This window comes from Colletotrichum orchidophilum (genome assembly GCF_001831195.1).
Source record: "Colletotrichum orchidophilum strain IMI 309357 chromosome Unknown Scaffold_20.1, whole genome shotgun sequence".
NCBI classification, from domain to species: Eukaryota; Fungi; Ascomycota; class Sordariomycetes; order Glomerellales; family Glomerellaceae; genus Colletotrichum; species Colletotrichum orchidophilum.
In genome coordinates, this window is record NW_019172976.1 from 249,065 (window position 1) to 274,472 (window position 25,408).

The window sequence follows — 25,408 nt, forward strand, 5'->3', positions numbered from 1 at the left end:
AGATGGCACTTTACGAGCCGTCTGGTTACAACGCGATAGCCAAGAGGTATTCGCTAAAGGTGATGGGGAAGGGGGTCGATGTATCCGAAAAAGGGGGTCCCCTCTCTCTCTTGGGTAAAGGCGGAATGGCTTCTGGTGGTTCGTGGAATTCGGGGTGAGGCTGTACAGGTAGCCCAGCCAGGGGAAGGTGTTTTGCGGCTTGGGTAGGGCGGGTTGATGCAGGGCCTGGTGAGGTAGGTCGGTAGGTCGGTAGGTCGGTAGAGGCTAGGAGGGTTATGGACGGCAGCCAGGTAGCTGTAAAGAATTGGTGGCTCGGTTCGGCGGTGCTTATCGCGCAGCGTTGATGCGACGGGACGGGTGTAGACAGGAGAAAAGAGTTAGGGAGGAGGGCGGAGTGGAGGAGAGTCGTCTCCAGGCTGGGTCACTTTTTTTTTTCCCTTACTCTCGCGAGGGCGTTCGTTCGCAGCGCCGGTGGCTGCAGCAGGAAATCTGACAGAGGGAACCTAATTGACCGCCTACTGCCACTGGCGTGGGGGGAAAGGGAGGGGGACCACAGGGTAGCAGGGATGATTGCTGACGGTTGACAACTGAGAAGCAGCGGAGGCCGACACTGGTGACTGGAACTCCGAATCTCACAATGAAGTGGTTGGCAGAAGGGAATGTTTGATTCACAAGTTCAGAAAGGACAGTTTCCCTTTGGTGCGACTATTTGTTAATTTGCTCCTATGGCCATCTCGTATCTGCAAAAGGAATGGCTGGGCCCAAACTGGGCAAAAATAAGGGAGGGCCTTCCACCCGGTTGGCTGCCGTCCAATCTATCCCATCGCCAGTCTCTCATCTTAAAAAAAGGGCCCTTACCTTTTGCTAACCCCCCCTTCTCGCCCATAGAAGGCTAGCAGCAACATGAATCTGGTGCGTCTTATTGTTTTTTCGGATGGAACGTTTTTGCTGGGTGCCAGGGTGCAAGTGTGCAAAGTTTCAAGGTTTCTAGCAGTCCGCTGACATCAAAACATGGGCCCTGCATTGACTCAGGTAGCTTACACACGGAGGTAATGCTCATGTTGCTGCAATGGGACAGGTCGAGTGTACTTTGACGCTGGCTCTTTAAACTATCAAGATAAACTCGGACGGTCCCCAAACTCTCCCCTCTCGTCTCCCTAGATGATCGCAACTGACGTCTTAATCGTCTGAATATTGTGATAAGAACGATGTCATAATCTTGGGTGCCCGGATATGATCAGAAAGAAGGAAAAAGAAAGGAGAAAAAAGAGGAAAATACAGGGAGAAAAACCCAAACTGATAAGGATCTCTGCGCCTACTCCTATCCCTCATAAGGGCCAATTACTCAATATTGCATATCCATATAAAAAACTGATAAGTATTGATAAACCATCCTGACCTGAATTCACATGACACACCTACAGACTGAGCCAAGGGAGGCATCGACACAATCCAGGGCAATCACGAACCTGTCACAAACATTAGGGATAGGGATAGCCCGATGAGGTAAGGAGGTAATGAAAACGCTTCGTAGCCAAGACATGAACCTCGAGGCATTTCAATGCGGCCACTGGGAACATAGACACACTGACAGATCTCGCATGCACTGAACCGAGATACTAGTGGATATCGAGCGACACTGCTCAGCGTGAGGTTATGTGGTGTGGTGAGTTTGCCCTGGAGACGCGTTAGAGTAATTGACACGAAGTATCCGTACGCATAAACGATGTTGCGTCTGCTAATTAAGGTGCGCGTTGAAGCCGAAATTTCCAGCAACGAGCGGCGGTATTGCAATATCAGACAACTTGATTCTCGACATGTTTGATCCTGCCGGTTGGAGATTGCGTTCAAGATCGAGTGGAGCTTCCCCTCCTCTCTCGCTCGAGTCTGGGCCAGTTTTGAAATTAACGACGGTGTTTCGGTGACACCAGCATTGCAACAAAGACAGCAAACTTCACAGCCAGCGCCTCATCGAAATTATCCTGCCGCCGACGCAATCGCTCCAAAAGCAGGCACTACCGCATGATTATCCGTAAAGCTTCTAAAATAATTCCATCCGCCGACTGACTTGACATGCCATTAGAGAGGACAGACGAAATTTGCACCATCTGAGAACTTACTGCCCTTCTGTCGCCCTGCTGTGTAATCCGTAGAATGGTTAGTTTTGCGATTGGAAAAGCCCGAGCCACCCCCCCTCGTCCACTGCGAGGCAGCTGGGTCCACAGGTCCACAGCCACTCCATGCTCTTTCGTCCGCCTGCTCAGCACCTGAGACCGGACTTTTATGGTCCTCCTATTCCATCCCACAGCCATGACAAAAACCCAAAGCTATGGTAAATGAGGGGTGACGGCAGCTGGTGTGCAGACACGTAACTTTTGTAAGATAGGATGAGGAGTTGGCGGGAAAGCCTGTACGTCTGCTATCCAAGTATACGTCGTGGCGCCTAAAGAAGTTCCAGCCGGCGAGGCGTGATACCCGACTTCTTGACTCGATCGCTTCCGATGCTGATGTGATGCTGCATTCCAACGCGTTGCTGGCTTGCGGGGGCCTCGACAGTGCACAAACCGGGAGGGGGACCTTTGGCATCTTGTGCCATGACGTCTTGTATGAGCATTCCGACTTGATGTGACTGGAATGCAGCGCGTAATAATACCATCTGCGTCACGAAGGAAGTATACGTTGGACACGTACGAAGTCACCAAGTACACTGGCAGACCCAATTTCCCCATAGCCAGCCAGCCGCCAACTTGTCCCAAAGCCCAAGGTATCAGCTAGAGAGTGATGATTTCAACCTGGAATTGACAGAACCCCGGCCCGGGCAGCGGCATCCAACTCTGTCTCGGATCTCCACTCCTTCGGCCAAGTCACGGAAGACCGCTCGCCCTCGGTACGGCGGTCGGGTTGTGAATGTGGATCTATCGCGGGCGGGAACCTAGTCTATTAATAACCTCCCCGCGAGGAAGAGTGGCTTTGGTGCCTCCAGCCACACCTTGCACACCAGCCACAGGGGCATGGAAGTCCATGGCAGCCAACACACACGTGTGCCACAGCTCCCATCTACCCCAAACTTATTGAACCACACACATTCATCCTGCTCATTGTGGCTCACTGAATGATATGATTCGATGGCGCGAGATGAACCAACACTCTGCTCATGGGTTTCCTGCAAGCCGTACAGCCGTTTTAACCACCATGCAACCGCGGCCAAATGAATGGCCAGCGTTGCGGTTGCCTCTGCAGGCCTGAGAGCTGGCCAGCGGCACGTCGACCAATCAGAAGCTCAAGATGTCCAACTGGGCGCCTACCTCATACTTCGAACTGCATCGTCCAGCCAAACATCTCGAGGCCTGGCCGTGACCCATGAACTCCAAAGCTGCCGTGTGGTGAATCGGCCCCAGACATATAATGAAGCTACCTGCTCCTGCCGCGCCATTGCGCTTCTGCCTGTTTCGTGTTCTCAGATGTAGTTGAATGAATCTCGGTGGGTGGCTATCCGGTTTCCCTTTTGTTGTTCCTTGTGTGCCTATTCACGACTCACAGCCGAGTTTTCCATGTGTTCAAGTTTCTTGCCAATCATTGCAGCACTTTCTTTGAACTTGCCGTTCCTTACTCTTTCCTTCCTTCCCCAAAATATCCACAAGCAGCCCTTTCAAGGCCGCGCCTTTGTCACCACTTGACACACACCTCCACCACGGGAGCTTTTCAGTGATTCGGATTCATTCTTTTCATCCAACACTTCCAGAGAGGCTCGAGGTCTGCTCCTCATCCTTGTCGAATCAATTTTCATATTTCGAGCTCGACGCCTACGCAACTTTACTTGAGAATTGCGTTCTGAAGACCTGGGACTTCTTACATCAACATGTCCTCGAATGGGGCCTCGGTGCCTCAACGGCAGCCATACGATCATCGACACGATAACGAAAGAGAAGACTGGGACGAATGGGAAGATGAAGATGTGGTCACCCCAATCATGGACGATGACCAAGAGCTCATCATGGACAAGACGGCCGCTCCCAGCCCTCTGAGGCCAAATAAACCGGCTTCGACGAGATATTCGCAGCCTCGGTACTCAGTTCAGAAGATGAGGCGTCTCAAGTCCCGCCAGCGGCAAAAGGCGCAGAACGCCAAAGCAGGGATCAAGGTGGTCACGGACATGGCAACGCTGCGAGAGCAGCAACAGGCTCAACCGAACCGGGTTCCTGGTTTCCAGCAACCAAAATTCGTCGACGCAGCAGCGCTGAGGGCCCTTGAGGGGTCGCCCAACTCTGCGTCGGTCGGCAACTGGAACTGGCTGAAGATGAAGAAGTCGGATACGAACGCAAAGTCTCCTCAAAGTGCTGGCCGCAGCCCCTTAGAGCAGGACCTGTCCCCAAACGACCGCCCGATTATCATTGGCATCGCGTTGCCGTCAGAGATGGCCGACGGGGAAATCAGCCCACAAACGGTCGTCATCGAGACGCCGCATGACCTGCCACCGAAATACACCAACAAACCTACAATGACAGGCAAAACAGACACTGCCACTCCTTTGACTCCCTCACAGCAAAGATCAGTCTGGAGTCCAGACACACCAGACACCACCTCTCCTTTCCAGTCGCCGCATCGCACTTCCAGCATCTACTCCCAAGCAACTGGCCTCGGTGTTGGTGTTGCTCATGACGCTCCTCCAGTTCCCGCAGTCCCTTCCACCTACAAACAGCAGGAGAGAATAGTTAGCGTCGTCCTCAAGAACAAGGACGACGAGGATGATGATGGGGGTAGCCCGTGTACCTTGTTTGAAGAGGATGGGGCGGCCGCGAACCGACCAAAGTCGACAAAGGCCAAGGAGACATCAAAGAGCCCAGACAGCGCAGCGACACAGACTCGTGGTTGGTGGGATCACATTACGACACCCTTCTTGGAGAGGAAGAGTCCTGTCGTCCCACCCCAGAAGTCTGAATCACAACCAGTCAAAACATCAGCGCACCATGACTGGTGGAGTGAAAAGGGCACCAGGACCTCGGTTTTGGAAACAAAAGACTTGGAACCCAAGGTTTTCAAGCCAACAGAGGTTCAACAAGTTATTATTCAGAGACCAGGCCTCCCAGCATCCCCGAGACCATCACCACGCAATTTAGAGGCGCCGATCGTTAGAGTGCCCACTCCAAGAAAGACCGCATCACCACTCATGGACAGGCGGGATCCTTCGCCCGCGTCATCTTCTCGGTCAGTTACTCCGCAACTGCAGCCCCGGTCAGAGAAAGCCCCCCTTGCCGAACCCTGCCCGGCTCCCTCAGAGCAGCCGCCCCCTTACTCTCCCCCGCAACAGCAGAAGGCCGTCAGATACCGAGCTGTCTTCCCCACGGGTCATCCTTTGCAGGCACTTTATCCTCCGTCTCCGGGGCCGATCTCACCAGCCATCAACGGAACAATGAGTTCTCAGGGCGGCATCAACATGACTGATATACCCTTGACGCCAGCGCCGAGAGGTAATGGCCCAGCTCCCGGACACCAAGGTCGCCTTCCAGAAAGGCTTGCAGGCACATTTTTGCCACAGGAACATTTTCTTGCGGCACCGGGGAATGGCAATAACGTTGAACGGCAGCGTCGCCGCTACGAAAAGGAAGAAGTTGCAGCTCGCAAATTTGGGGGCTTCTGGAAAGGCCGTTGGTGTATCCCCGCGACTGGGTGCTACGGTCGCAGCGGCCGCGAAGGCCGAAAGAGAAGACGGGCGTGCCTCGGAGTATGTGGAGCCAGTCTTTTCCTCAGCATTCTCATTATCGTTCTCTGTGTTACCCTCATCCCTAGGAACAGTACATCTGCGCCAGTCGACAGTATCTTTGTCAACCTCACGAACTTCCCTCCGATGCCAACCGGAGTGCTCTCTGTTGTTGGCCCAGACAATACCGCCGCCGTCACTGGCTGCAGCAGCCCGTCGACTATTTGGAGCTGCTCACTGCCCAAGGAAGAGCAAGAATCTGTGGCCCCCAACCGTCCCAATCAGCCGACTTTCACCATGCAGATTCAGTGGGACAACAACACCCGTAACCTGTGGAATGTGCCCAACGGTGAACCCCCTCGGCCCGGATCTACCTCCGGGAAGCGGCAATTCAACCTCGGCGGTATCATATCCAGGGCCGGCGCATATATCAGGAGACAGAACCCGTCCTTCACACCCAACCCATCTCCCCCTTCCTTTGAGGAAATGTATTTTCTCGGAAACACGACAGACGGTATTGTCTCTGAGGACAAAGCCGGCGAGCCGACTCCTTTCTATCTCAGCATCCTCAAGTCCGCCAGCGAAAGCGTCGGCCCCAACGCCCTGAGTAAGCGTCAGAGCTCGGGGAACTCTTCCGACGACTTTGGTATCACCCTACCGGCACCAGACCTCGAGCCGGACGGCACCGGAGCCCCCGCCCAACTCTTCCCCCACGCCGTACAGCAGCCCGTACGATTGTACGACCGCGGCCTCCCGACTGAGCACTACGGCTTCTATACCTACTTCAAGCGCACCATCTACCTAAAGTCCGTCACCACACTCAACGGGACCGACAGCGAGAGCAACGTGCCGCTCGACAAGGACGGCGGATCTCGCAGGAGCGAGGCCAAGCTCCTCGTGACCTGGTCCCAGACGCGTTTCCTCGTTCAGATGTGGACCAGTTCGGCGAACACCACGCAGCTCCTCTCCACCCCCGGCACCATGCCCTACCCCGTCACGATCAAGACCGACACCCACGGCGGCGAGTCGGGCGAAAAGTTTGTGTGGCACTGGCCCGTGAATGACCGCCAGGGGATCGACACGAGTACACCGAAACTTCTTCCCAATGATATTGGCTTTGGGGGAACAACTGTGAATCCGCGAAAAGACAAAGACGCTTCCTTTGGCGGCTTCGACGGTGGTACCGGCGGCTGCCGCTGCGAGTGGGTCAATTTTGTTGCCAGACGGGACAGCGGTAATTGACGATGAGAAAGATTCCACATGTAATCATGATACCTAGTTGAAAGTTGGTATGGATTTGGAGACCGACTTGGATAGGGATATGAACATGAACTCGGAGTTGGAAGTGGAAAATTATTCGCATTATTAGCATTACTACATTACATGGTATACGGGAGGAAAAGGATTTCAAAAATGCATGGCAGCTAGAATCTGCCCAGTATCTTAATAAATGAACTCTTGAAAGCACTTCAATGCTTTGGGTGATCTCGATCTCTACTCGCAGCACTTAGGTAAGAAGAAAGAAAGGGGAAGGAGGGTGTCATTAGGAAGAAACTGCTGTTTTATACGCTATACCCCTAAAACATCAAACTACCAAGTCAACCCAGAAAAAAGGTCCCTTCAATACTTAGCACGAATGAAAGTCTTTGGGCCTAGGTGGTATAGTAGATCTTGTGTAGGAGTGAACTACTCCTCGTGGGATGCGTGTAAGTCGGTGAGCTCCCGGTGAAGATAACCGATAAGATTGCTTCCGATAAGATAAGAGCTTCCGAACTTACCTACCTATTCTCACGACCTCATCACCACCGTCACTCTCAGGAAACGCTTCCCATACCATGCTCGAAACTCCTCAATGCGTTCTTCCCTCACAATCCTCCCAAAATGGCGAAGCGCTCCGCTAAATCTCCTCTATCGAACCATCCACGGTAACCCGGCGCCGGCGTCTGCACCGCCGTCACACCTCCAATCCCCTCGACAACAACGCCAGCGACGCACCCTCTTGACCCTCGCAATCGAAACCTCATGCGACGACACCTGCGTCGCCCTCCTCTCCAAGGGTCCCGGTCCCCTCGGCCGCGCGACCCTCTATTTCCACCAAAAAATAACCTCCGACAGCACAGCCTACGGCGGCGTCTACCCACCCATCGCGCTGCGCTCCCACGACGCATCTCTCGCGCCACTAATCGCTGAAGCCCTCTCGTCTCTACCCTCAGCCGCTGAACAAGCTCGAAGTGACGATGAAGACAAGTCGGCGAAAGGAGGAGGAGGGGGAAGAGGAGGGAATGATCTCAAGCGCGCAGGATCAGCACCCAACAACAACACGCTCACAATCGCCGGCACCCCGCGCCAGAAACCCGATTTCGTGTCGGTGACCCGCGGCCCAGGCATGTCTGCGAATCTTGCCTGCGGGATCTCGACGGCAAAAGGCCTCGCGACGGCCTGGCAGGTTCCCCTGCTGGCCGTGAACCACATGCAAGCCCACGCCCTCACTCCGCGTCTCGTCTCCGCGCTGGCCCGCCAGGACTCGACGACGTCTCCCCTCTCCTCCACCACCGCGATAAAACCAGAGTACCCCTTCCTCACTCTCCTAGTTTCCGGCGGTCACACCCAGCTGGTCCACTCCCGCTCTCTCACATCCCACCGCATACTCGCCTCCTCGAACAACATCGCCGTCGGCGACGCCCTCGACAAGGCCGCGCGGCACATCCTCCCGCCGGATATGCTGGCATCCCACGGGGACGTCATGTATGGCGCCCTCCTCGAGCGCTTCGCCTTTCCCGACTCGTTCCCCCTGTCACCTCCTCCATCATCAAAAAATTCCCAAGGCCAGCATGACTACGACCACGACTATGACTATGAATATGCCCCACCCCTCCGCCGCGTCGAGGAAATCGCGCCGTATACCGCTCCCTCGCCCTACTCCTGGATCCTCCATCCACCCCTCTACGACTCTCGTGCCCTATCCTACGACTTTAACGGTATAGGCAGTGAGGTCCGCAAGATCACCACCTCGAAAGGCGACTCCATGTCTCTCGGAGAACGACGGACCCTCGCCCGCGCCACCATGCGCCTCCTATTCGAGCACTTGGCCACCCGTATCTTCCTCGCCCTCGCCGCCGAGCCGGAGCTGAACGACGAACTGCAAACACTTGTCGTAAGCGGCGGGGTCGCGAGCAACCGCTTCCTCATGCATGTGCTGCGGAAGATGCTTGACGTCCGCGGATTCAAGCACGTGGAGCTCACGGTGCCTCCACCAGCGCTGTGTACGGACAACGCGGCCATGATTGCCTGGACAGGTATGGAGATGTACGAAGCCGGCTGGGAAAGCTCGCTTTCCGTACATCCCGAGCGCAAGTGGTCGATTGACCCGTCCGGCGAAGAGGGTGGGATTCTGGGCGTCCCTGGATGGAGAAGGAGACAACCTTAAACGTTATGATACCCATGTGTTAGTTTGACATCGGTCACTTGTAATAACAATGTCGAAAATTCGTAATAATGAACTTGTATCATATTCTAGTGTACAAGTTACACAACACCTGCAGCCTCTCTTCAGAGTACGGGTGTCTAAAGAGACAACCTGACAAGCCATGTTCGATTCTGCGACGCGCTCGAATTGCCTGTCGTAACCGTTCTATTCATTCGTATACAAGGCAGCAAGACCGTCTTGTTCCTTTGCATGTCATAGTGATAGGTGAGATATATCGCTCTGCCGGCAAAAGCCGCACTAGAGCGATACATGGTCTGAGGCTCGCACCTGGAGACCGGCTGAACCTAGTGGTTTGGGCGGAGTCCCACGATACAGATGAATTCAGCAACACCAAATCACTGTCCTTCTCCGCCGACATCTAGTCCAAGTCGGCAGTAACGTTGGTGAATTCACCCTTCTCCAGCTTCGTCTTCCAAAAGATGGGATTCGTGTCGTTGAAGCCATGCTTGACCCAGCCCTCCTCCTTGACGTGGTACAGGTTGATGAAACCACCAGAGTAGGCGTCACGGTGTGTTGCGGCAAGGATACTTCGGCTACCGAGGTCGAGCGCTTCTTGGTCCGTCAAGTCGTAGCGGTACTCGGCATCCAGAACACCGTACGCGAAAGTCTGACCACTGCCGACGCAGAAAAGATTGCCGGGCAGGCGAGTGCCGTCCGAATCAACGTAGTACAGTGCGGGGCCCTCCTCCTTCGTGACGCCGGCACACATGGTGCCCATGCTGAGACCCATACCCTTGTATGAGTAGACTAGGTTGGCGAGAATCTTGGAGGCTGCGGCTACAGAAATACGGCGCTTGTGGCGGAGCTCGTGGAGACGGCATTGCATGCCCAACCAAGCGAGCCAGTACTGGCAGTCGGCGGCACCGCCGGCCATAGTGCCCAGAAGCACCGAGTTGATCTCAATGACCTTCTTGACCGTTTGCGAGGCAATCCAGTTTCCGGCCGTGGCACGGGAGTCGGTGGCGACAATGATGCCGCCTTGAAAGCGGAAAGCGAGGGTTGTTGTGCCGTGGGCAATCTTGATGGGACAGTCGGGGTTGGCTCGGTCGTCTGTTGCTGCGCGGAGCCAGGAGGAGGGCTGGGTTGAGGGGTTCCCACGTCAGTCTGACTGGAAATCCTAGAATCGAACGGAGGCATTATCAAGAGATAGAACTCACATGTGCGACGGGCGGCATGGCAAACTTCAATGACAGCGGCGGCGCTCCGCCTAAGAGCTCAAGGTCCTCCTGCTCATCGTCTCTGAAGGTGTTGTGTTGCTCGAACGCCGGGCGGCTGTACTTGGCCACAAGGCTGTCCATCTCGACGGTCAGCGGGCAGGGGATTTCGTCGAAATTGTTTGGTCGGTTAGTATGAGAAAGCCACAGTTCTACTTTTGGGCGGGCTCTCGTTGATGTTCGTGGAAGGGTTGGGCGCGGTGAGGATTGAAATGGGGGATGGGTTTCTTTGACGTTGACTTGGGGGGTAACTCAGGCAGCTCCATGCTCGCGTCACGGCCAGCTTCAGTAGGGAAAGTGCGTGCCGAGCTGATTGATGCCTTATTGCCTGATTTGGAATGGGCAACTGCTGCAGGTACGAGTGCACTGTAAAAGGTACCTTACGTAGCTCAGCATCTTGGTCCGTGTCCACCTCTGGCTTACATAAGACCGCCGGCGTCTTTCCTACCTCCCTCGAAAGGCAATAGCCTCTGGCGCGAGCCACCGATGGTATTGTAGTTATTTCAGTGCTCAACATCCTTGGAAACCCGTCGTTTTTACGAGGATAAACAACAATCTCCAGCATTTCATTGCACGTTGGACTTCGGCTACAAATAACAAATCAAACGGGTTAGCTCCTCAAGGTACATACCTAGGTACCTACCGATGACCAGAATGAACAGGGGTCTAAAGTGATCACGTGGCTCTGATGATAAGATAACGCGACTCAAACAGGTTCGAAAATCCACCTCAGCTAAACTAAGGAAAGCGGTTCTATCATCAACCAACACCACCACTTGCGACGGCGAGCGCCATTTCACCCATGACCAGCCTATGCCATCGACTCTTACCAATCGCCGACTTGAGAGTATCCCAATAACTTCGCGGCGATGGCCAGTATCGATCGTTACCGGCCTTCGAGAGAGGCTTACCAGCCTCCCACTCTTCCACCGGGTCCTCCACGACCAGACCGGCAATCTAGATCTCCTACACGTCGCCTCGATGTGCCGCCTGCAGTTCCATCTCCCCCAACACATTCATCGCGTACATCGCCGCCGCGGCCCCATTCTCAACGGGACACACGTTCGCCACAGCGGTCAAGAGCGCAAACTCCAGGTCCTCCGCCCAACCAGTGGTACTTCACCCCCGACGAAACCTTGAGCACACCGAGTATCCTCGATGGCATTTCACCAGCGGAGGAGCGCCTACGACGTGCTAAGGGTGTCAACTTCATATACCAGGCTGGAGTTCTCCTTGACCTGCCCCAAATCACCCTCTGGGTTGCAGGCGTCTTCTTCCACCGGTTCTACATGCGATACAGTATGGTAGAAGAGAAGGGCGGCATCCACCACTACGTGAGACATACCTCTTTTCAATTCCTTCTTTAGCGACGATCATGGTTGTGTCTTATAAGTGTCAGGCGCAACCCGCCCTTCCCAGATCCAAGCGAGGCACCCAGAAGGCCCAAGCTGAACGAATGCTGACGGAAACGGTTGAACAGAACATCGCAGCCACTGCGCTCTTTCTTGCGAACAAGACAGAGGAGAATTGTCGGAAGACAAAGGAAATCATCATCACAGTGGCAAAGGTCGCCCAAAAGAATCCCAAGCTAATGATTGACGAGATGAGCAAGGAGTACTGGCGGTGGAGAGACAGCATTCTCATGTACGAGGAGTTGATGCTGGAATACCTTACCTTCGACCTTATGGTGGAAAATCCTTACCAGCGTCTTTTCGAGCTTCTGGGTCAGCTCGACATCGTCCATAACAAGCATCTGAGGCAGTCGGCCTGGGCGTTCTGCAGCGATGCATGCCTTACCTCCATACCTCTGCTGCTCGAAGCTCGCGATGTTGCCATCAGTGCCATCTTCTTCGCCAGTATACACACACAGCAGAAGATCGAAGACGTCAATGGCGAACCGTGGTGGAGGGCACTGAAAGGAAACGAAGAGAAGTGTGCCAAGGCCATCGACATTGTGCGACAGTTTTACACTGAGAACCCGCTCCGCAAACAGAATCCGTCACTGCCATCACCCGCCTTCGACTTGGCCAATACTAGACAGCCAAGGGATCCGATGAGCCAGGATGCTCTCTCGTCCACAGCAGGCACGCCTTTTGAGCTGGATAGAGGAACACAAAGTCCAAGAGCTAGGGCTAATGGCCGTGATGACGTCACTAATACCGAGTCAGGCTCGCAGGCCACGCTGAAGGAGCCAGAGAGGGCGAATGGCAACAGTCTGGCGTCACCAGGAAAGAGGAAGGAAGCTGACTCGGATTCTGAGGGCAGGGATCAAAAACGAGCGCGACTCTCAGATGAGGATGAAGGAGAGGTTTTGGACTAGAAGCTCTCGCCTGTAACATTGTAATAACCTTACGGACCAAGGGCGTTGGAGGTCCATCACATTTCACGGCAGGTATTCGGATTAAGGGTCGACAGGCACTCGACGACTCTTGTGTACCATGTAGGTCACGCTGTCAAGGCGGCTTTAAGGGCAAGGGTCTTGGCGCGCGCAAGAATTACGGCACGCTTACAGAGACATGGCGTTATAAGGGTGGTAGTTTGGCTGAGATCATGATGCAAGCGATGCTTTGCAAAGGTGGAGAATACCTCGGTAGTGATTACAACTCATAGCGAATACATCACATTCCAAAATGGATTAATATTGTAGGTTGAGGGGAGCACGTCATGGTATAGCAATTGATGAGCTACGTCTTGACTCTCGATGAAGTCCTCCCGTCCTGCCTGTCTTGCGATTGATTAGATCATCCAAGAAGTCCATAACATCCACCATATTCTCTAGAGCGAGGAGCGCTGCCCTCTCCTGCTTGTTCAACAATGCACGCTTGTCCGGGCCCATGCCTGGTCCGCACATCTCGTGGAGGTGATGCTGCACTAGCTTCACTGGCATTGGGGCGCGTACGACATGGCGCATGAAGGATTCGACGGCGTACCACGGACAAGACTCAAAGCCAGCGTAGAGGGCAGGATTTGCGAGGATACCTCGAGCAGACATGAGGCCGGCTAGCTTGGTGCCACTGGGGGTGAAGTCCGTGTAGCCATGGTGACCATCGATCGTTCTCAGTTCCAAAGGTTCTGTGGGTACTTTGGAAACTGTTGATAGGGGCAGCGTTGCCATGGAGAAAACATCACCCGATAGGAGGATTGGGAGTGTTGCGCCGTACTTCTCCAGGAGAATGCCGAGAGATTCAGTGTTGATAGGGGTAGTGGAGGCCGTGTGACGGGTACGGGGATGGATCGTAAGGAAGTCGATGTTGCGGTCCAGGGGGTTGCCGATGACGGTGTCGATAAAGTCCATCGTCTTCCTAGGTAATGGTGCGTGTAAGTCAGCATAGGGTGTATTCTAAGAGCTTATGAGTTAGAAACTCAGGGTCATGCTTCACCAACCTTAGGTCCTTGTGCACACGGATCTTGACGCTGACGCTCCTCCCCTTTGGGCTGTCGATGTCTCGCTCCTTACCGACATGCCAGCCGTCACTAGCCAGGCGTTGGCGAGTCTCAATGACCATGTCTCGAACGAGTTCGCGCTCTTCCATGAGAGCGGCACCAAGAGTCTCTGCGCAAGCCCATGACTGGGGGCATCCGCAGTTAAGGTCGACGCCGTTGACATAAGGTGCGGCAAGAGATGATGAGCGGGCGAGCTCGAGAGGGCTGTTTGAGCCAAACTGAACTATCGTGGGGGGTTGGACCCCACGAGTGGATATCGTGAGGTCTTGAGAGGAGGGTCAGCCGCTGATTAAACAGCGAAGTGAGGTTCAAAGGGGTCACGAACCACTATCGCGGGCAAAGTTGTTGCGATTGAACTCCTTCGAAAGGATCATGGGTGTCCAGCAGAGATCGGTGCCGTATTCATGAACGGTTTGCCGAAAAGCGAGCTGCGGTACAATGAGCTCATGGTCTTCTCGTCTGAGATATCAGAGCTTGTTCACCTTGCTGTACCTCACCATAGGGGCTGAGACGTTCAGAAATCTATCCTGGCTCTTGGCGGCATCAAATATTTTTAGGGGACTGCGCAGAGTAACATGTTGTCAGTCACTGTGACACATGGTGAATGAGATACATAACTCAAAACCCACTGTGTCCTATCTGAAATAGTCCCATTATAGAGATCGGCCGCCATGGCGACAATAGGGGCACCCATGACAGAGCGGTGAAATATCCGAGTTGAGATGAGAACAATGGAACTGCGAGGTGTTGTACTCAGAGCGTTGAAGGCGCCTGCAGTGAAGAATTACAGCGGTTCTTAGTGGAGCAGGGGGGCCCTGTGGCGTCAAACCCAGATGGGCGATCCTCACCTGGGCTGTCATAGTGGGGGTGGGGCTCCTTTGCGACGATAACGGCGGGGTGGTTTTTCACCGCCTGCCCAATGAGGCAGAAACCTATAAACTTCCTGCGTCAAAACTTTGCTCTACCCCAATGAAGTGCCTGCATTGACGAGTCGTTTCTTCCTTCGGGAAACACTCTCTCCACCCTCTCTTGACCTGGGCCACCGCTTCTCTCTGCTTTGCTTGCCCTCATCTCCGCACTTGCGCCATAGCATTCTCTTCGTCGATTCTCACAATGGTCAAGAAGCCTACCATCGGCCTCCTTGGAGGCGGCCAGCTGGGCCGGATGTTGTGCGAGGCTGCGGGTCCCCTTGGCATCGACATTGCCATTCTGGACGAGGCCAACTGTCCTGCGAAGCAGGCTAACCAAAACAGCCGGCACGTAACGGGTTCCTTCAAGGACCCCGCCAAGATCAGGGAATTGGCCGCCATGTGTGATGTCCTCACCGTTGAGATTGAGCACGTCAACACTGAAGTTCTCGAGGAGATTGCAACTCGCGGTGTCATAACTGCGCCGGGCACCGTCAAGAGAGTGCCTTGTCACCCCCATTGGCAGACACTGCGTCTGATCCAGGACAAATACCTGCAAAAGGAGCATTTCGCCAAAGCCGGCCTCCCCATTGCCCCTCAGATGGCCATCGAGTCTGGCCCTGCTATGCCAGAGAGCCTCACGGCCGCTTACAGAGCATTCCAATTTCCTTTTATGCTGAAGGCGAGAAAGGGCTCGTATGATGGTCGCGGTAACTTTAAGGTTAGGGGCCCGGAGGACTACGAGGCGGCTATTCAGACGATGGGCAAGCTCTCACTTTATGCTGAGAAGTGGGTGCCTTTCGAGATGGAGCTGGCTGTCATGGTCGTGCGGACTGAAGATGAGGATGGCGAGTTGAGGAAGGTTCACACTTACCCTGCCGTCGAAACTATTCACGAGGAGAGTATCTGCACCAAGGTGTACTACCCACCCCGCCAAGTTAGTGCGGATGTGTGTGAGAAGGCACGCAAGGTGGCTGGGGATGTTATAAAGACGGTGAAGGGCAGAGGTGTCTTCGCCGTCGAGATGTTTTTGCTGAAGGATGGTCAGTCGGCTGAGACCAAAAGACTTGGACAAATACTAACCTGACCACAGGCACAATCACCGTCAACGAGGTTGCTCCTCGTCCCCACAACTCGGGCCATTGGACTATCGAGGGTGTGCCCTACATGTCGCAGTACAAGGCGCAACTCCACTCCATCCTGGACATGCTCCCGCGATCTATCAAGTTACAGCCTCGCGTCTCTGGCGCCCTGATGCTTAACATTCTCGGCGGTGCTCGTGAAGACTCCCACGAGGAGTTGGTCGACCTGACCACGTCCTTGTACGATGACAACATGGACGTTTTCCTCCATCTCTACGGCAAGTCGTCCAAGCCGGGCCGTAAGATTGGACACATTACCGTAACGACTCACTCTGCCAATTCCAGCTTGGAGAGGCTAGCAGCGCCTCTGATTAACGAAGTGAACTACATGCGCGAAGCACGGCTTGATGCTTCTTCAGATCAGCTCCGTCTTCAGGAGTCCCCTGCCAAGAAGAACAGCTCCCGCAACGCGGATAAGCCCTTGGTCGTCGTTACCATGGGTTCTGACTCCGACCTCAATGTCTTGAAGGGTGCCTTCGAGATTCTTGAGCATTTCGATGTTCCTTATGACCTTGACATCACCTCTGCTCACCGTACGCCTCACCGTATGGTTGAACTTGGCAAGACCGCCGCACAGCGCGGCATCAAGGTCTTGATCGCAGCTGGTAAGTCTACATGTGTTCATTGACCCTTGGCAACGATGCTAACATCACCAAAGCCGGCGGCGCTGCCCATCTCCCAGGCATGTTGGCATCTGAAACAACAGTGCCGGTCATCGGTGTGCCCGTCAAGGCCACTCACCTCGACGGCCACGACAGCTTGTTGAGCATCGTTCAAATGCCTCGTGGCTGTCCCGTGGCGACGGTCGGCATCAACAACTCGACCAACGCTGCCCTTCTCGCAGTCAAGATTCTCGGATCGTCCAGCCTCGAGTACCAGCAGAAAATGGCTCAGTACATGAGCAACATGTCCCGGGAAGTTGAGCACAAGGCCGCCAAGCTGCAAAGGGTAGGCTGGAAGACGTACCTCGAGAACAAATGAGGGAGGGTGAAGAGATTTTCTTAGCATGTGTGGAGCCTCATTCCACATTTGGACAGCATTGATTGATACCAGCAAAGGCGTACATAGGGGAATAAGAAAATAACAAATATGGGGTGGTCACTATAAGAACCCAAATGCTTGCTTGCCAGGATGCGTTCGCTACGGCGCTACTACATCGGCTCTTGTGAGAAGTGGCTCTATCACCAAGTAGTTTTCAGGGAGGCACATGAAGGCTTGCCGTTGGGACATGGCAAATGGAGGACGAACGGCGTGTGTTTCCGCTTGAAACAGGGGCGACTGTAATCGCGAATATTTGGCTGAGGTATTCGATAAACACCTACACATCATTCTTGCGTGAAGAAAGATCTTTACCAGGCAGACACTACCTTACTGTGGCACCGTCTAAGTCTGATAATGACCAGCCTTGACCAATGAAGGGTCTGTCCTAGCAGTCTACAGAGCTATAAACCTGGCGTAATGAGTAAGTACAACACGTCATAATCCTTGCCAGTTCTACTTTCTTATGGCCTGAATCTTGTAATGAATCCATCAATGATCGACATATCCACCCAAAACCGGACGTTTGGGATCAAACACGCCTCGTACTACGGTTCTTCTTTTCGATTCCCTCTTTCCATCATACCGATGTTGGGGGAGCGTCGAAACGCTTACCCGTAGCACAGTTCTCCACTATGACAAAATACACGTTTCTAAGGACGTTCTCGTTTCTGTCACTTTGTATTTAATTGTCATGTCCATGTAGTAGCGATACGAAAAGGTCTTGTCTAATCTAAGCATGGCGATCACTGTTTGACTCCCATCAGGGAACCTCAACATACACCGGAGCGCTAGACAGATGAAAGTGCAAAAGGTGAGGCAACAATGACGAACGACAGCATGACCAGAACCCTACGATGGCTTATGTCTCAGTACGAAGCGTGTGTGGTCCCTTTCTGCGTTCCTACCTACCTACCAACACGTTCTTGACTTGGATGACAAGAAGGGAAGGGCGATGGCTAAACCGGACTGGAAGAAAGGCTTATAAGGTTTCTGTGCACTACCACATATCAAACGAAGAAGAAATCAGCAGTCTGATCAATGTTGCTATTCATAGGCCTTGCACGCTGCAGTTATTTGTGCCTGCTTTTGCGTCCCAAGACGAACATCCCTTACACCCAAAATACCACGATGCAATACGATATCCCTTCCAACGGCTGTCTGAATTATCACTAGACCGATGCCATTCATCGCCAAATACCAAGCGGTGAGCAGGTCCTCTCACACGAATCAGTCTGGAACACGCCTGCGGTGGCATTCCTCCAACCCGTGAAAGGGGGTTGTGCCCTCTCAAAAATGTTTGTTGGTTCCACACTCTTGAGAGAATCGCACACGCACAATTGAATAGGTATCGAAGAAGGCCCTGTCGAGGATTTTAGCGAGCAACTCACGGGAAACATTCCGCCAGAGCTTTTGTATGGTCTTGTATCCGCCAAGACCCTGATTGCCACGGGGCACTTCTCTCAGCAAGCGGACCGATGCACCGCCCTGCTTCTTCTGGTCCGACAGACCGGATGCGACCTCCAAAGAGACTTGGAAATCATCGGTCCACATCCATCCGCGGAGACCGTTCGATGACAAGGTGGTCCAGATCGACGCCCTCCTGAGACAAGCGCCTTGGCAGGAACGTGACAATCCGGGGTCTTGACGGATACTGCCTTGACGGCTCGCTCCGGTACTTTTTCTGGTAGCGGGCCAATTACTAGGCATTGATATATTATCCAAATTGGTTCGGACAATGTCAAGGAGTTCACCTACCAATTCCGTGTGTAAGTTCTACCCAAGGCGACTCGGGCTCAGGTTTTGTGTAAAAGTATCTCGACAACGATCGATAAGAATGTATCTTACAACCCACAAGAAAACCGTTTTCTGTCCTATTCCATTATGTGCAAGTCGCTCTCACGCTGGAGGGTGTCATGAACAAAGGTCGTGTGTCTGTGTGACCCCCGACCCCCCGCAATCCCATCCATTCATCCCTTTGGTCCACGGGAGCGAAATCCTGCTAACCTCGTTTCGGCACTGCCGATGTAAGTGAGACTATTCGAAAACAGCCCGAAAAGTGAGACCTCGACTTGACCGTCGATCCTGGATCATCGGGAGGCCGTCCACTACCCTTCCGGCTTGCTCCTGCGGCGCACACTATTTTGGTAAAACTCTGCCGGATGCGCTCGTTGCTCCCTTCATCGCAGCCCTTGGATGATCTGCTCTTGGGTTTAGCATATCTCTTCTTCTCTTGCCGATCATCCCAAGAAGTAGGAGGTGTGCACCGATTCGAGGGTGTCGTAGAGTGGACTACCAAACAGGACTGTGTCTACTGAGGCTGAGCAGGGCGAACCAAGCTTGCCTGCGGCCGAGAAAGTCACAAACCTACACGCGCTAGTCTCCGTCTTCCCGCCTTGGTGGCTACTCTTTATGACGGAGGTCGGAGAGCTCGCCCACCCGTACAACCTCGCGGTACCCTTTGGAAGATTTATAGGAACCTTGATATCCAGCTTTCTCGAAGGCTAATATCCTGTACCACAACCATCACTCACTTGACTACTGCCCCTGAGCATCTCAGCCTACACTACACTACACTACACCACACCACACCACAAAGATCCCGATACTCTTCACCAGTCACAGTCATCACACAAGCAAAGGAGTCAAGATGCTCCCATGCAACTTCCTCACAGCATTGGCCATCGTCGGCCTCTCAGCCGCCCAGATCCAAATCCCGCCGTCCAACGCCGCCGACTGCCCACGAACCATGTGTCTCGACGGTATCAACCCGGAATGCGGTATCCGATGGGGAGGCTGCTATGACATGTGCCAGCCACGAATGAAGCCCACGATGCCGCCCTGCAAATCCACGCTGAGCAAGTCCACCATCTCGAGAACGCCGAAGCCCCCCTTCACGAGGCCCACGCGGCTAAGTCTGCCGGTCCCGACCCGCAGCCCGACAATCACTCGGGCCCCGCCCAGCTTGAGTCTCCGGCCTACGTCGAGCGACAACTGCAGCACGCGTTCGGTGTGTGTTGACTACATCAACGAGTGCGGACAGTGGTATGGCGGGTGAGTTGCTACTACTACCCCTTGGCTCCACACGTTGGTATGACAGATCAGGTCACTAACTCGCGAACTTGTAGATGCCATGCCGATTGCAAGCCCTGGCCGTCGTACTCCAAGCCCCTGTGCACATCCACACCCAGCTTGACTGTTAACCCGTCTACGTTACCGACCGATTACTAAGGACGCTCGCCGAAGTCGCCGAGATTACGAATGAGATGAAAGAATAGTAACTGATCGAGATGATGTTGACGATCCTGCATGACGACTAGAGAATTCATGTCACTGTAAATATTAGCTGTTGATCGTCGATACGGGTAATCCGTTCTCTTACATAATAATACGGCTCTCTGAGCTACCTATTATGCAACATCAAACAAACCGTGAGAGTTTTCTCTCCGCCTTGCCGTTCGTATTCAGCATCGCCCGAACAAGCATCAGAAAGAGAACGGGTGACGAAAGGGCAGTCTTTGAACAAAATGAATTTCTCCTCCTACTTTACACGTTTTTAACTCCAGGGCCAAAGCCCAAAAGCCTGCGGTGTATGCACCAGCCCTAATAGCCTGATTCCAAGGGTAAGTAAGGTAGCGGTATCCCCCACGTGGCTCACCCACGATCATTAACTAAATTCTTGTCGTGGTATTATGAATGCCTTTGATATTGCTTTCCGGTACTCTCTTCTCCTCTTCGTCTTCTTTCTTCCCTTCTCCTCGCATTTCCGAATTTCCTACCAACACCCGACACCAGTTCTATTCATAACAGGTTTAGTACACACGCTTGAAGGGAGGAACAGCCTTGCACTCGTTCTCGTCCAGAGTGTTGGCAATGACGCCACGGTAGCCGAGGTCGACCTTGCCGTGGGGGCTCTTTTGGAAGGAAAGGGTGTGCTTCATCCAGTTGACGTCGTCACGGTCGGGGAAGTCCTCGCGGGCGTGGGCACCACGAGACTCCTTGCGAGCGGCGGCGGAAGTGGCGGTTTGGGAGCTGTTGATTGGTTAGCATCGTAATGAGAAGCGGCGGTGTCTAGTAAAACTTACGCGCAGGTCAAAAGGTTGCGGAGCTCAAGTGTCTCAACCAAGTCAGAGTTCCAGATCATGCTCTTGTCCTTGATAGAAACATCAGGGAACTGTGCGTCAATCTCGGTCATCTTGCGAACACCCTCGTCCAGAGACTCCTGTGTTCTGAAAACGCTGACCTCAGTCTGCATAGCCTTCTGCATGGACAGACGAACGTCAGAAGTGGTTCTGCTACCCTCGCGCGTGCGAACGTCATCCAGAGTCTGAATAGCCTCAGCACCAGCGTCAGCAGCCAGAGGCTTGTGCTTGGTACCAGGAGTGAACTTGTCACGGATGGTGTGGGACACGGCACGGCCGAAAACGACCAAGTCGAGGAGAGAGTTGGCACCAAGACGGTTGGCACCGTGAACGGAGACACATGCGGCCTCACCACAGGCGAACAGACCGGGGACGACCTTGTCGTTGCCGGACTCGTCAACGGTGATAACCTCACCGGTGTACTTGGTAGGGATACCACCCATGTTGTAGTGGACAGTAGGCAGAACGGGAATAGGCTGGGTGCGGACGTCGACACCGGCAAAGATGCCAGCGGTCTCGGAGATACCGGGCAGACGCTCGTGAAGAACCTCAGCGGGCAGATGGCTGAGCTGCAGGAAGATGTGGTCCTTATCTTCGCCAACACCACGTCCCTCGCGGATCTCCATCGTCATGGAACGGGAGACGACGTCACGGGAGGCAAGATCCTTGGCGGTGGGGGCGTAACGCTCCATAAAGCGCTCACCCTCGGAGTTCAGCAGGTAGCCGCCCTCACCACGAGCACCCTCAGTGATCAAGCAGCCGGCGCCGTAAATACCGGTGGGGTGGAACTGAACAAACTCCAAATCCTGGTTGGGAAGACCGGCACGGGCAACCATGGCCATACCGTCACCAGTGCAGGTGTGCGCAGATGTGCAAGAAAAGTAGGCACGTCCGTATCCTCCAGTGGCCAAGACAGTGTGGTTAGCAAGGAAACGGTGCAGAGTACCGTCCTCCTGGTTGTAGGCGACGACACCGCGGCACTCGCCATCCTGCATGATCAGGTCGAGGGCGAAGAATTCGATGAAGTAATTGGTGTTGTGGCGGAGAGACTGTCCGTAGAGAGTGTGGAGAAGAGCGTGACCGGTACGATCCTCAGCAGCACAGCATCTGTAAGCCTGCCCACCCTTGCCGAACTTCTGGGACTGTCCACCAAAGGCACGCTGGTAACTGTAAACGAGCTATATCAGCGTCCGTGTAGGGCTGTGGTTATTTTGGGCTTTTTTTCACTCACATCTTGCCATCTTCGGTTCTGGAAAAGGGGCATCCGTAGTTCTCGAGCTCAACAATGGAAGCGGGCGCCTCGCGGGTCATATAGTGAATGGCATCCTGGTCACCGAGCCAATCTGAACCCTTGACGGTATCGTACATGTGCCATCTCCAATCATCCTCGTGCATGTTTCCGAGGGCGGCGTTGATGCCACCCTGAGCGGCAACAGTGTGACTTCTGGTGGGAAAAAGCTTTGAGATACAGGCAGTGTTGAAGCCAGCCTCTGCGAGACCGAAAGCGGCACGGAGACCAGCACCACCGGCACCGACAACGATGGCATCGTACTCATGGTCGACAACGGGGTACTTGCTGGAAAGGTAGGGAGAAGCCTCCTTTGCGCGGAGGTGTTGGTTCGCGAAGATCCGCGCGGCGGATCTAGTTGTAGAGAATGCGCGCGCCTGGGAGAACTGCAATCGCGAAGTATTAGATCTTGTGTTCAGACCGAGGCCATGTCTAGGTGCAGAGCCGGATCAAAGGAGCGACATACAGCGGGCTTGGCAGCAAACCTCCTCAACGCCATTGATGAGGCCATGATTGATGTGTGCACTATCTCGCAGTGTCAGTATGCGTATCCGTTGCGGTGGCGTGTTCTGTATCGAGTTGTGGGAAGCGAAGGGGGAGAGGTGGTGACGGCCGAAGATGTGTTGAAAAGCCGCTGGTATGTAGCCGGGTGGATGGATAGATAGATTGGTACTGACCGTAATCGGAAGACGGGAGAGAGAGGTTAAGCCTGGGACTGCCGGGTTAGTAAATTGGTGCCATAAGTCACTTGGTTCTTGGAATACTAACCGTCGAATTGAATTGGTCTCCAAAACGAGGTACTGTCTCTAGGTGATGGATAGACCTCCAACCAGTGTATGGAGAAAAGTACGGAACGAACTACGGCAAACCTCGCACACGTCTTCTGCAATAAGTCAGCTCGGCACCTCGGGTAATCACACCGTCGGTGATTGGCTGAGATACCTGTGGCTAGTGCATAAGCGCCACATCTAAAGACAAGCCACAGTTGGTTTCCGGGGCAGAGTTCACATGCAAAGTCCCGTCAAATTCCGAGATCGATTCTGGGGTATCATCAGTGCTACCGGATGAAAGCTTAGCCTTCGTTGATCAGCCGCTCAAAACTCAAGTTTCTATCCTTGATACACAATAAATGGCCAAAGTCAATCTCGTTCCTTGCGCTCAATTTCTGTCTCTCTCTCTCTCTTGACATATCTCCTCAATTAATTCATTGGCAACCTGTCAGTTTGCGTGCCAAGTTGCTTACGGGTGCTATTCGCCCGTTCCCGAGTGGCATTGCCGAGGTGCGGGTGGAACTGGGTCTCTTTGTCGATGGGGAGGAGAGAGTCCATGACTTCACGACGGGAATCGCCCATCGTCAGCAGTCCTGTTTTGCCACACTTTCAAGTAGCGCAGAGCCTCGGTAGTCAAACCACAGTTTCAACTAAAGGAGAACGTGACTCTATACCGACCATTGACATGCCAACTCAACAACTTCTTCCGTCTCCAACTTAGCAATGCGATTTGAACATGCGCGAATATGTGCGCCAAGATCTACGCGAATGCTACTGGAACCTTTGACTCGCAATGACTGTCGCGCCCGGTGGTTGAAATGTTGAAAATAGTTATTTAGGGTTACTCTAGGTATCTATGGTGAAGACGCCGCGTTGCAAGCAATTCTAACGTGGCAAATAATGGTATCGCGCCCCCTGCGCCCTGGTCAATTGGCTCGTTCCTAGACGTGCCGTAGCAATCTAGGACCACGGCCCTCCCTCCCATCACGTCGCTCAGGCACTTTCAGAGACACATAGCCACACTCCTATGAGTTGCTGCGGGCTGACGAAAACAAAAGAAAGCCTGAATTCAAAGTCCCCTTTTAGTGTGTCCAAGGAGTTCAAACTCCAGCCATGCTCATAAAGTACACACTACATAGTATACAGCCAATATCGCGCCGCCCAAGATTATCACTCCAAACGTAGACCCCGAAGGCTCTCTAGCTTCTTAGAAAGCCATCTGCTTCTTGATCTCGGCAATGGCCTTGCCGGGGTTCAGGCCCTTGGGGCAGGCACGTGTGCAGTTCAGAATCGTGTGGCAACGATACAAGCTCATCGAGTTGTCGAGGGCGGCCTTGCGCTCGGCCTTCTTCTGGTCGCGGGAGTCGGCAAGCCAGCGGTAGGATTGAAGGAGGATGGCGGGTCCCAGGTACTCCTCAGAGTTCCACCAGTAGGACGGGCACGAGGTTGAGCAGCACGCGCAAAGAATGCATTCGTACAGACCGCTCAACTTCTTTCGGTCGGCGACACTCTGACGGTATTCCTTGCCCTGTGGTGGAGGTTAGCTTGAGGTCCTCAACAGGGTGCTGTCTAAATCACGTACATCGGGGGCGGGAGTGTCTCTTTGAAGGTAGGGCTTGATCGAACGGTATTGCTTGTAGAACTGGGTCAAGTCGGGCACCAAATCCTTGACTACGTAGGTGTGAGGCAAAGGGTAGACCTTGACGTCTGAAGCGTTCTCAGAAGGAATGCGGCCTGCGGTGCTGGTTAGCATTTGTCTCGCCATTTGCACTATTCGCACCCTGCAAAGCCCGGAAGCTGCAGCCATGCTTCGAGAGGAAACTCACAAAGGCAAGCCAGGGTGTTCTGGCCGTTGATGTTCATGGCACAGCTACCGCAAATACCCTCTCTGCAACTTCTGCGGAAGGTAAGAGTAGGGTCCAGCTCGTTCTTGATCCGAATCAATGCATCTAGCATCATAGGTCCGGTTTTGTTCAGGTCCAGCGTGTACTCCTGCATCTTGGGCTTCTCGGTCGGCGTGTCGGGGTTCCAGCGGTAGATGGTGAACTTCTTCATCTTGGGCTCCTTTGTCGCAGGCACTTGATCGCTGGGGGTGGCCAGACCACGGCGAGGAACGGTGACGGCAGGGCGGAAGGCAGCCTTGGTGGCCGAGCCCAGGACCCGGGTGGAAGAGCGGAGAGATGCCATTATGGCTGGTTGTTTTCGACTTCGACTGTACAGAAAATGGAGATAGATCAATCGACTGTTGGCACACCAAATATGAGATGAGCGATTCCG

General features: G+C 53.8%; 9 protein-coding genes across 9 annotated transcripts; 5 read left to right on the plus strand and 4 right to left on the minus strand.

Annotated features, from left to right (window-relative positions):
• Nucleotides 1–3,859: 3,859 nt before the first annotated feature.
• CORC01_03379 (uncharacterized protein) lies at nucleotides 3,860–6,940 on the plus strand (the record flags this gene model as incomplete). Its single annotated transcript, XM_022615029.1, has 1 exon — nucleotides 3,860–6,940. One exon carries the CDS (start codon nucleotides 3,860–3,862, stop codon nucleotides 6,938–6,940), a length of 3,081 nt encoding a protein of 1,026 aa, XP_022478488.1.
• A 610-nt stretch (nucleotides 6,941–7,550) lies between these two features.
• CORC01_03380 (glycoprotease) lies at nucleotides 7,551–9,125 on the plus strand (the record flags this gene model as incomplete). The annotated part of the gene is made up of 1 exon (XM_022615030.1): nucleotides 7,551–9,125. One exon carries the CDS (start codon nucleotides 7,551–7,553, stop codon nucleotides 9,123–9,125), a length of 1,575 nt encoding a protein of 524 aa, XP_022478489.1.
• A 418-nt stretch (nucleotides 9,126–9,543) lies between these two features.
• CORC01_03381 (proteasome component PRE2) lies at nucleotides 9,544–10,483 on the minus strand (the record flags this gene model as incomplete). Its single annotated transcript, XM_022615031.1, has 2 exons — nucleotides 9,544–10,263; nucleotides 10,343–10,483. The coding sequence occupies 2 exons, from the start codon at nucleotides 10,481–10,483 to the stop codon at nucleotides 9,544–9,546; spliced, it is 861 nt and encodes a 286-aa protein (XP_022478490.1).
• A 785-nt stretch (nucleotides 10,484–11,268) lies between these two features.
• Nucleotides 11,269–12,719, plus strand: CORC01_03382 (cyclin-K; the record flags this gene model as incomplete). The annotated part of the gene is made up of 2 exons (XM_022615032.1): nucleotides 11,269–11,733; nucleotides 11,799–12,719. The coding sequence occupies 2 exons, from the start codon at nucleotides 11,269–11,271 to the stop codon at nucleotides 12,717–12,719; spliced, it is 1,386 nt and encodes a 461-aa protein (XP_022478491.1).
• Nucleotides 12,720–13,061: 342 nt separating this feature from the next.
• On the minus strand, nucleotides 13,062–14,537 carry CORC01_03383 (dihydrouridine synthase; the record flags this gene model as incomplete). Its single annotated transcript, XM_022615033.1, has 5 exons — nucleotides 13,062–13,701; nucleotides 13,784–14,108; nucleotides 14,169–14,271; nucleotides 14,341–14,404; nucleotides 14,473–14,537. 5 exons carry the CDS (start codon nucleotides 14,535–14,537, stop codon nucleotides 13,062–13,064), a joined length of 1,197 nt encoding a protein of 398 aa, XP_022478492.1.
• Nucleotides 14,538–14,956: 419 nt separating this feature from the next.
• CORC01_03384 (phosphoribosylaminoimidazole carboxylase) lies at nucleotides 14,957–16,874 on the plus strand (the record flags this gene model as incomplete). Its single annotated transcript, XM_022615034.1, has 3 exons — nucleotides 14,957–15,794; nucleotides 15,845–16,498; nucleotides 16,552–16,874. The coding sequence occupies 3 exons, from the start codon at nucleotides 14,957–14,959 to the stop codon at nucleotides 16,872–16,874; spliced, it is 1,815 nt and encodes a 604-aa protein (XP_022478493.1).
• Nucleotides 16,875–19,581: 2,707 nt separating this feature from the next.
• On the plus strand, nucleotides 19,582–20,162 carry CORC01_03385 (uncharacterized protein; the record flags this gene model as incomplete). The annotated part of the gene is made up of 2 exons (XM_022615035.1): nucleotides 19,582–19,985; nucleotides 20,060–20,162. The coding sequence occupies 2 exons, from the start codon at nucleotides 19,582–19,584 to the stop codon at nucleotides 20,160–20,162; spliced, it is 507 nt and encodes a 168-aa protein (XP_022478494.1).
• A 581-nt stretch (nucleotides 20,163–20,743) lies between these two features.
• CORC01_03386 (succinate dehydrogenase) lies at nucleotides 20,744–23,689 on the minus strand (the record flags this gene model as incomplete). Its single annotated transcript, XM_022615036.1, has 5 exons — nucleotides 20,744–20,963; nucleotides 21,017–22,240; nucleotides 22,305–22,747; nucleotides 22,828–22,886; nucleotides 23,605–23,689. The coding sequence occupies 5 exons, from the start codon at nucleotides 23,687–23,689 to the stop codon at nucleotides 20,744–20,746; spliced, it is 2,031 nt and encodes a 676-aa protein (XP_022478495.1).
• Nucleotides 23,690–24,338: 649 nt separating this feature from the next.
• CORC01_03387 (succinate dehydrogenase iron-sulfur subunit) lies at nucleotides 24,339–25,318 on the minus strand (the record flags this gene model as incomplete). The annotated part of the gene is made up of 3 exons (XM_022615037.1): nucleotides 24,339–24,659; nucleotides 24,714–24,865; nucleotides 24,958–25,318. 3 exons carry the CDS (start codon nucleotides 25,316–25,318, stop codon nucleotides 24,339–24,341), a joined length of 834 nt encoding a protein of 277 aa, XP_022478496.1.
• Nucleotides 25,319–25,408: the final 90 nt, after the last annotated feature.